At 54.4% G+C, this 9,579-nt stretch overlaps 1 protein-coding gene across 1 annotated transcript in view; it reads left to right on the top strand.

Moving 5' to 3' along the window:
• Positions 1–1,394: 1,394 nt before the first annotated feature.
• OPRD1 (opioid receptor delta 1) overlaps positions 1,395–9,579 on the top strand; it is a 35,326-nt gene continuing 27,141 nt past the window's right edge. Inside the window, exon 1 of the mRNA XM_061186886.1 lies at positions 1,395–1,700. Coding sequence (XP_061042869.1) covers positions 1,486–1,700 — 215 coding nt within the window. The 5' untranslated portion in view covers positions 1,395–1,485. The remainder of the gene's footprint in view (positions 1,701–9,579) is intronic.

The following is a 9,579-nucleotide window of genomic DNA, read 5'->3' as shown; positions in this document are numbered from 1 at the left end:
GTATTTCCTGAGCACCCACTATGACCCCAGCCTTCCACTGGGTCCAGGGATCAATCAGGTCTGGTCTTCCGAAGGAGAAAACAAACTTGGATAGAAATAATTACCATATGGGATAATTTAGTGTTAGATTAGTCTTCTCGTCTGTAAACTGGGGACACTAATAATAGAATCTACGCCAAAGTGTTGCTGCATGGATAAAGAGCTCAGCACAGTGCTGGAACAGTAGGGAGGATGTTCTGGGAAGGACAGGAGTCCCAAGAAGGAGGATGGCTCTGGGTCTGGGCTGGTCAGGTTAGGGAGAAGGTGTCAGAAATAGCCCCCTCCCATCTGCACCTACAGCAGCCAGAGTGATCCTTAAGGTGGTCTTTGAGACCCTGCCCACCACCTCATCCCCTTCTCCCCACACTCCCTTTCTGCCTTCTCCTCTTCCTGGCCTTTAAATCCCTCTGACCACAGGGTCTTTGCACATGTGGTTTCTTTGTCTGACATGCTCTTCCTTAGTTTTTCCCTAAGTCAGTTCCTCCTCACACTTCACATCTTACCTTAGGTGTCATTTCCTCAGGGAAGCTGTCCTGACCCCTGGGTTTTGTAGGTCCTGCCACAGGAATGCCTTGCTTTCTTTCACTTTTCCTCCGTGTGTAACTGTACCTTCATCAGTGTGGTCCTGGGATTGATGTCTCTCTCCTCCACTGGCTGTAAGGAGGCAGGGGCCGCATCTGGTTTTATGCACTAGTGGCTCCCCAGTAGTACCTGGTTCTTATATTCGGCACCCCAAAAAGTTCTGTTGAGCAAATGAATGGAGTAAAAGAAAGCCATGGATAGTAAGGGTTATTTACGGAGCATTTACTGTGTACCCGGCACTGAGCTAAGATCTTTACCCGCATCATCTTACTAATGTCCCCAACAACCCTCTGAAGGAGGTGGTGCGATTATCCTCATTTTTCAGAAGAGAAAAATGAAGTTGAGAGAGGTTAAGTGACTTGCTCAAGGTCACTCTGTTTGCTAGTGCAGGAGTGAGAGGTGGGATTCATATACAGGTCCTTCCAATCCCAAAGCGGCAGAGGATGCAGAGGTGAGTCCCGGCTGGGGTGGGGGCGCACCCAAGCCGGCGGAGCATCCCTAGGGAGGGAGTGGGTAGCTTCCCTGGCTCCACTCCAAGTTGGTGGTGCAGCGCCCGCCCCCGGTCGCGGGCGCAGACTGGCTGCCGCCTCCGGGCCACGTGGTGCGCGCGGCGGGCGCGTCCGAAGAGCCCGCAGCTGTTCCTGGCTCAGAGCGGTCCGGGCTCGGAGAGCGGGCGGGAGCTGGGGGCCGGGCCGGTGCGGGCGGCGAGGCGGGCGGAGGGGGCGCGGAGGTAGCCGGGCGGTCGGGGCGCAGCAGCCCGCGGCGTCGGGGCCGCGGCCTCGTCCCTTGGCGCGCCGCTCGCACCGGGTTTCTGCGCCCAGGGCGCACGGCGGGCAGGGACGCGGCGCCGGCCGCCTGGCCACCATGGAACCGGCCCCCTCCCCCGACGCCGAGCTGCGGTCCTCGCTCCTCGCCAACGCGTCGGACGCCTTCCCCAGCGCGGGTGCCAATGCGTCGGGGCCTCCGGCAGCACGGAGCGCCTCGTCCCTCGCCCTGGCTATCGCCATCACCGCGCTCTACTCGGCGGTGTGCGCCGTGGGGCTGCTGGGCAACTTGCTCGTCATGTTCGGCATCGTCCGGTGAGTGCGCTGCGGGCTGGTGCGTCGGGCTATGCCCCGGGGTGGGGTGGGGACTACGGACCTGGGACCCTGACCTTAGACCCCGCACTCCCGGGGCCTCCGCACTTCCTGAAGGGGGCGCCCGGGGCCCAGCGGAAAGACCACTTCCATCGCGAGGGGGACGCTGGCGCGCGCGCGCGCGCGCGCGTGTGTGTGTGTGTGTGTGTTTGTGCGCGCCCGCGTTTAATAACATTTGATCATCTGTTGGCATCCCCTATTTCTGTATCAGTCTATGTGGGACAGTTTGGCGACAGTTGTGTGTCTGTCACAGTTTGTGAGTGCGTGATTTTGTTTGTGACAGTACAGATGTGTGTTTGGACCTCCAAAAACCTGGTAGGGGTGGGCAGAGATGCCGGAAGTGCCATGGGCCTCTGGCGAGACAGCAGTATGTGGGCTGACTACACAGGTGAGGGCACAGGAGCGCTTCTGTGTCTGCATCATGCCGAGAGGGCACTTACCAAGTCACACTTGGGGATCTTCTGCTGGGGTCCCAGTGTTGGTGTGTGTGCTTGTCTCACACTGTCAGTTTGTGATTCTCTCTGTAGGAGCACGTGACAGTGTGACTGTTGTTTCTTGTCAGACCCCTGAAACCCTCGGAGGAGGAGAGCATCCAGAGTGGCTTTGGACACTTGTGTTTGTGCACCTGTGTGTGCGTTTGTTAAGGGGTAGCCATGGTTCCTGGGTACAGTGGGCCAGCTAGTCGCTGTCTGCTTCCTTCCCCAGTGGCCCTCTGGTCCTGAGCTCTGGACGTGATTCAGAGAGACCTCAGATCCTCCTCACAAATGCTCCCTCTCACCTTCTTCTCCTCTCCTCGAACAGTCTTTTGTTTTCTGGAAAAGACAAAAGTGATTTGTTTGGGCTGGAGTGGAGTTTGTACTTTCATCTGAGGAAGTGAAGTTCGCTTCTTGGTATCTATGTTCAGTGCGGGGACCTTCTCAGAGAGTCTAAAACATCGTCGGCTTGCCCAAAAGCAGCCTTCCTGACCCAGCTCTGCCAGTGCAGACACTGGCAAAAGGAATTGAAAGGAAACTCCTGTCCTTATAACAACAAAGATGCCCTGGTATTTACTGTTAGTTGGATATGGGTCATCCACGGTGGTTGACCAAGAGTACAACCCTAAACTTCTCTGGGCACTGGTGTCACCAAGCCGGGCAGAAGGCAGAGGGCAGATTGTGGATTCTGAGGTGGGAGATGTGAACTGTGGTCTTGGCCCAGTCGCTGACGCCTATCACATTGGGGGCCCATTCCCTCTGCCCCACCGTCTGCCCCATCTGCCTCAGTTTCCCTGTCTGAGGGATAGAGACCCAATCTCCTCAGTTGGGAGTATGAATTCCAGGGTATGGGGTCTCTGCCGGGCAGGGTGCAGTATACTGGAGCGTTGCGTGGGTGTGTGGGTGTTGAGGGAGCTTTGGCGTCGATGACTCCAGGGGAAGCTTTGCTCCCCCAGGAAGAGTGGAGGGCACAAGAATGTCCTGTGCTTTCAGTGACTCATCACCAGCCACAGTGGGAAAATTCCCCCAAGCAAAGGCAGGATTGATCTTTGCTTTGTATTTTTGTCGGTGATTCTCCCCACTTTACCTTTGGAAGTCGTGTGGACTTGGGTCAACCTGAGTGTTAATCCCAGCCACGAACTGGCTCTGTGACTTGGGTAAAACACTTAGTCTCTTTGAGCCTCAGTTTCTTCATCTATAGAATGGGGGAATAATAGAAGCTTCTTCGACAGGGTTTTTGTGAGGTGTCACTGAGCGAGCATATATAATGCAGCTGGCGTGGTGCCTGGACCCAATAAGTGGAAGCTGTGTGTACGATGCGGATGAGTAACTTTCCAGATTCTTCAGAATCCAGTGCCTACGACAGAGGAGAGTGAGGGGGCGCTTGTCCTAAGGTGGGCCTGGGAATAGCTCTGATTCAGGGAGTCCCAGGTTCCTGGCACTCGCGCTCTCTAGGGGGGCTCTAAGTGCTCTGATCTGGGGAAAGCTGAGTGTCAGTGTGTTCGGTCCCATCTCCAGTCTCTTTCCTGGGGCCTCTGGCTGGTGGGCTGATGAGCACAGCTCCCCCACTACCACTGAGCCAGGGGAGGGCCTCTCACTTCTGAGGGTCCACTCAGGGCAGGCCCTGGGCTCTGCCTGCTAGGGTACGCCAACCAAGCTTCCCAAAATCACATTGTCAAATGCATCTTGGAAGCAGCATAGCTGGCCCCTCAGGTCCCTGTGTTGCTAAGACATTTCCTGGGCCAACCATCTATGTGATCACTGTATCTCTGGGCTCGACTGATTTAATCCTCACCTACAACCGTGTGGGATAGGCCTTAGCATCCCCATCATTGTCACCTCCATTCTACAGGTGAGGAATCTGCAGTTCAGAGGGAGGCAAGGTGGCCTGTTCCCATTAGGTCCCACAGCTGGCTCCAGACCCAGAGTAGAACCCGGGTCTTGTCCAGAACTTTTTCCAGAGCTGCCTGGGATAGGGGACAAAGAATTGCATGGAAGGAGGGGGCAGAATCCTGTCCCTCCTCTTGTCCTAGGATTCTCAGAGAATGATGGAGACAAAAGGACGATGAGCCTACACATTATTCAGCACTCGTATTTTAGGCTGCCGTCCTTGGGGAGGGGAATGACGGGCCCCTGCACTTAGTCCTTCCCCACTGAAAGGGAGGCTAGGGACAGGGCAGCTGCCTGGGGCTTGGCTTCTGCTGGTAAAATCCCAAGAGCAGTGCAGGGAGGGGAGCCAGGATGGAGAAAAGCCTCTGGTGTATCTGTGGTTCCCTGACACCCCATGCAGAGCCCAGCCCCACCAGTAAGTGAGTCAGTTGATTGGTTGAATGAATGAATGATTGAATGAATGAATTCTGCCTGTGAGTCCTGAGCTGAACCTATCTGGGGAGCAGGGGAAGGTTTGCAAAGGAAGATCCAGAGGACCATTGGGGCAGAAAAGCAGGGAGGTGTAGTGGCAGAGCTGGGGCCAGAAGCAGACGCATCAACGTGCAAATCCTGAGTTCAAAGCCACTTACTTGTTGTGTATTTGGACTAGTGACTTCACCTTTCGGAAGTTCATTTCTTCACCTGTAAAGTGGAAGTAACAGCAATGCATCTGGGGTTGTGGTGAGGATTAAATAACATGTTGTGTCTGAGCCTTTTAAGCCCTTTGAGAACAGGGAGGGTCTCTATGTGAAGGAATGAAAAGAATTAACTCATTCAAGAAAAATCCTATGGACGCACTGTGCTAGATGCTGAGATATGATGGTGGGGAAGAAAATCCACCGTCCCTGCCCTCATGGAGCTCAGGTCTGGGAGAAATAGGCATTCATCAGCCAGCCATCCAACAGATTGAAGTTTGTAGCTGTGGTGAGGGCCGTGGAAGAGTATGAGGGAGCTGTGGGAGCCCATGATGCGGGGAGGGTCTCACCTGGTCTGGAAGTTCAGGGAAGGCCTCTGAGGAGCTGAAGGATGAGGAGGGGGTGACTAAGTAAAAAGATGAGGGAAGAGCCTGTGACGGGAAGCCTGACATGGACGAGGGGCTGAAAAAACAGAACACAGGTATCTCAGAATCCCAGAGCACAAAGCACTCTCCGTTCCCTCCTACCCCCAACTCTGACCCTCTCCTTGATCCATGGACCCGCCCGAGAAGCCCACTCATCCTTCTGGATACATGAGAGGTGCCTCTGGGAATTACACTCTGAGCAAACAGCCTGTGGTTCCTGAGGGTTCCATGAAGTGTGAGCAGGAGTTCTGGGGATGTGTGGTCCCCAGGCAGACACTCCCTACCCCTGCAGGGTGAGTTCAGCCAGGGTGGTGACTTGGTGGGTCTTTAGAGCAGACACCCAACAACCCTTCCTTCTGGGTGGAGTCGTACCCTGAGCAGGGCTGGCATCTCAGAGTTCCCATTGGCAGCCCTCTAGGCGGGGTGGAGTGTGAAGGGCTTAAGGACCCCTGCATCTCTGATGGGTGACCCCATCTTCCCTCTACATGGCTCAGAGCTTCCCAGTTTGCCTGTCCTGAATCCGGTAGATTGGAGTCAATGCTTCTCCACCTGGTCTCTTGTCCGCCTGCCCTGTCCCCAGCCTCCACCTCTCCCTGACCCTGGTTTCGGCAGGTTTGCACCTTGCTGTGTCTCTCACCACCCCCATCACCCCCACTGGGCCTCCCTGCCTCTTACCAGCCCGGCCTGCCTCTTCATGACTCTGTTTCAGACTATGCGTTTCTCTGCCCCTTGAGCTCTTCCTGGTCTGGTGTCTCTTCTGACTCTTGTATCAAATGCCAGCTCTGCCACCTGCTAAGATCTTTAGCAGGTTGGATGGCCACTCTGCACCGCAGTTTCTCCATTTATAAAATGTGGATCGTAGCACCTGCCTCAGAGGCACCTTTGTCTTAAAGATGACAAGACGACGTTGGTAGAGCATCGTGTTTTCCCTCCCATCCCAGGTGACTGCAGCACAGAGCAGGGAGGGGAGGTTGGGCCTGGCAGCCTAGTGTGGGGTGGGGTCATGACAGGTGAGTAAGGGTTCTGGGTGTCCCCTCTGTCTACTACCGAGGTGCCAGGGGTTGCTGGGACAAGTGCCCAGGGTGAGAGCTCTGAGTCCCCGTCCTGCTCTTGGGGACCCAGCGTGAAGCCCTTGTCTTCTTGTCTCCCTCCCCTCTCTTGCCCTGATTGGGGTCTGCGGACGCAGGGCTCCTGGGCCAGGAGAGATCCCAGTGAGGTGACACAGTGCAGTGTGGTCATGGCTGGGGATCAGGTCATGCTGGTCTCCATCCCCGCTCGAGCATGTCCCAGTGTTGTGGCTTTGGGCAAACAGCTTAACTCCCCTGAGCCCCATTTCTGCATTTGCAAAATTGGGGTGATCAGGATAGGTTATTGGGAGCATTAAGTGAGATCATGAATGTGAAGGTCATAGCACAGCACCTGGCACATAGTAGGCCTTCAGTATGTGTCAAATGCCGAGATTAACAGGCACCCCTGCAGCTGCTCCAGGCAGGCAGAGCTGGCGGCTATGAGACCTGATTGTCTACACTTTCCACCTTGGGTCCTTTCCTGTTTCCTGCATCGTCTGCATGTTTACTCATTCAACAAGCCTTTGCTGATGCTGACCCGTGGCGGGCCCGTCCAGCCTCAGCTCCCACTGCCCAGACTCTCAGCTTAAGCCTCAGCATGGCCTCTGGCTTCTGATGTACCCCCCAGGACCCCCTAGTTAGTTACAGCTCCAGGGACAATTGCAGCTTCCTGGAGCTGAGGGAGTCCAGGGGGGCATCTGACCCAGCCAGAGCAGGTGGTGTCTGTGCTGAGTCGTGAAGGGGGAGCAGTAGTTGGCTCCACGGAGAGGGGGGTGGTGCGTTCCAGGCAGAGGGAACAGCACAAGCAAAGAAAGCTCCAGCAGATGATCGGATGGCAGAGCTGCAGAGGGCAGGGAAGTTCACCGTGGCAGAATGGAGAGAGCCAGGGGCTGGGCTGGCTGTGAGGCTGCAGAGGCCATAAGGACCAAAACAGGGAAGGCCTTGCAAACAGGTGTCCTCCTCACCGTGGCTGTCAGGAGCGCCTGCTATGTGCTGAGCTGCGGCCAGGCCCTGGGGCCAGTGATGCACCCACGGACCTTCCAGAATTCCTGGGGGAGGGTGCAAATATTAGAGGAACTCCATGGACCAGCCCCAGGGAATTGGAGGGAGTCAATCTGGTGAGGGGGGGTGGGGAGGGAGGACTGAAGAGGGGCCTGGAGTCCGGCCCAGCGTGGCTGTGTTAGGGGCCAGAGGCCGTGCTGTGGCTCGAGTTGTGAGACTAGACAGGTTCTTGGGGCCCATGGTAAGGCAGCCATGCTGGGAAATGAAGGAGCTTTTGGTCACAGGCCATGGGGAAGAGGACTTTGGAGTAGTCTGTGCAGAATGGAGTTCAAGAGGACGAATTTGCTGTGGGTGGGCTTGGGGTGGATTGGAAGGGGTCAGCTGAGGGTGATGGAAGAGAGCTGGGTGACCTGGGACAGACCCCAGAAACCCTGGCCTTGGTTGTTCCTTTCTAAGCTGGAGCGCTGTGGGACCTGCAGAAGGCAGGAGGCTGGGCCGGATGAGCTCTGGCGAGGCGAGCAGGGAGGGCAGCAGCCCTGGATGGTGTCCCCGAGCCTCCTGGCCCTGCCCCGGGGCCTAGCTTCCCAGGTCTTGGGTTCATTTCCTGGGGAACATGTGTGACTCACAGACACACCGGGGAGAATCCAGAGGAGTCACTCCCGCGCTCCTGCCACGTGCCAGAGGCTCCTCCAAGCTGCATGACAGGCCTGCGAGGGTATGAGAGATGAGGGTGGGAAGGCTCCGAGGGAGACTCTCACAGCCAGAAGGGGGCACACCCAGGTCTTTCTGACTCCCAAACCCCTCCACGTCCACTCTGTCACTGCCATCCATGGGACACATGGGGAATGGAGGCGAGAGCTGGGGCTGTCTAGTTAGAGGAGGGAGGACCAGGGCTGGGGAGGAGGGCAGATTGCTGTCTGCAAACCTCCGAGGCCTCTGTGTGGGGTGACAGCACTTGGGAGCCTGGACATCAGAGCCAGACTGACCTGGGATCACATTTACTAAGAGAGTGAGCTTGGGAGATACATACATAACCTCTGTGAGCCTCAGTTTTCTCATCTGTGAAATGGGAGTAGCAATAGACCCTCATAGGGTGGTTATGAGAAGTTCATGAGGCTTCATGTGATGGACTTCAGTACAGAGCCAGGAACTTGGTAAGTATTCTATAAACATTTTCTATTATTATGTCTATTTAGAAGAGGAGTGAGACTTGCTTCTCACTCATTTGATCGACATTTATCGAGCCCCAGAGGAACTAGAATTATTGGGTGGATGCTAAAGGGAAACTTTGTCAGCTCAATACTAGACATTTTTTTTTTTACAATAAACACAGTAACATAAATCACCATAAGTAACACTGCAGTTATTTCAGAAAATACTGAGACGATTAAGCAGAGACAAACATTACCCATAATCCTACCATAAAGAGAAAAGCTTTGTCATTCTGGTGTATTTCCTTCCCATCTCTTTCTGTGTCTCTCGCTCTGTGTTTGTTTGTGTGTGTGTGTGTGTGTGTGTGTGTGTTTTAATGACATCTGTATCATACTATATTGAAATAATGATCACATCATATATAATATTTTGTAAGCTGTCTTTTCACGTACCATTATGAGTGTATTCTCATGTTATCAAACATTCTTTGAAGACATGATTTTTGACGGCTGCATTGTATGAATGTCTTCTATATGGGGGGACTTACATCGTTTCCCATATCATGCCAGTCTAAATAATGTGTCTGTGAACATTCTTGAACCCATATGTTTGTGCACATCTCATATTATTTCTGGAAGAAATTTTCTAACAGAGCTCTTCAGGAAGGTATGGGCTTCTGTGTAATATAGGGAGTTTCCCGTCCCTGAAGCTATGCAAGAGGGCACTGGCAAACCATTGTGTGGAGGTTTGGCACTGGAGATTTGGGTGGAGAAAAGATAGACATACATAATTTCCGGCTCCTTTTCCCACAGCTGAGACTGGAGGAAGAATGCTTCTCAGATTCTGTGATCTCAGATTTCCCTTCTCCCCTTCCTGGCAGATGATGCCTGAACTTTAGAGGACGGGAGCTGTGCAAGGGCAAGGCATGATTTCATTAACCTCGGAGTCCTGGGACCTCGAAATCTAATTGGCTACCCAGACATCATAACATGCACAGGAAGAGGGATAATCGTGGCGTAGAGCAGAAAGCCCGGCTTAAATTAGCAATTTACCATCTTGCAGGCTACAGAGGCCCCATTACCAGCTGGGCGGCCTGGGGTGGGGTGGGGTGTCTGGGTCGTGTTCTATTGATTTAGAGC

The sequence above is a fragment of the Eubalaena glacialis genome, chromosome 3 (genome assembly GCF_028564815.1).
Source record: "Eubalaena glacialis isolate mEubGla1 chromosome 3, mEubGla1.1.hap2.+ XY, whole genome shotgun sequence".
NCBI classification, from domain to species: Eukaryota; Metazoa; Chordata; class Mammalia; order Artiodactyla; family Balaenidae; genus Eubalaena; species Eubalaena glacialis.
This window is presented reverse-complemented; position numbering and strand designations above follow the sequence as displayed.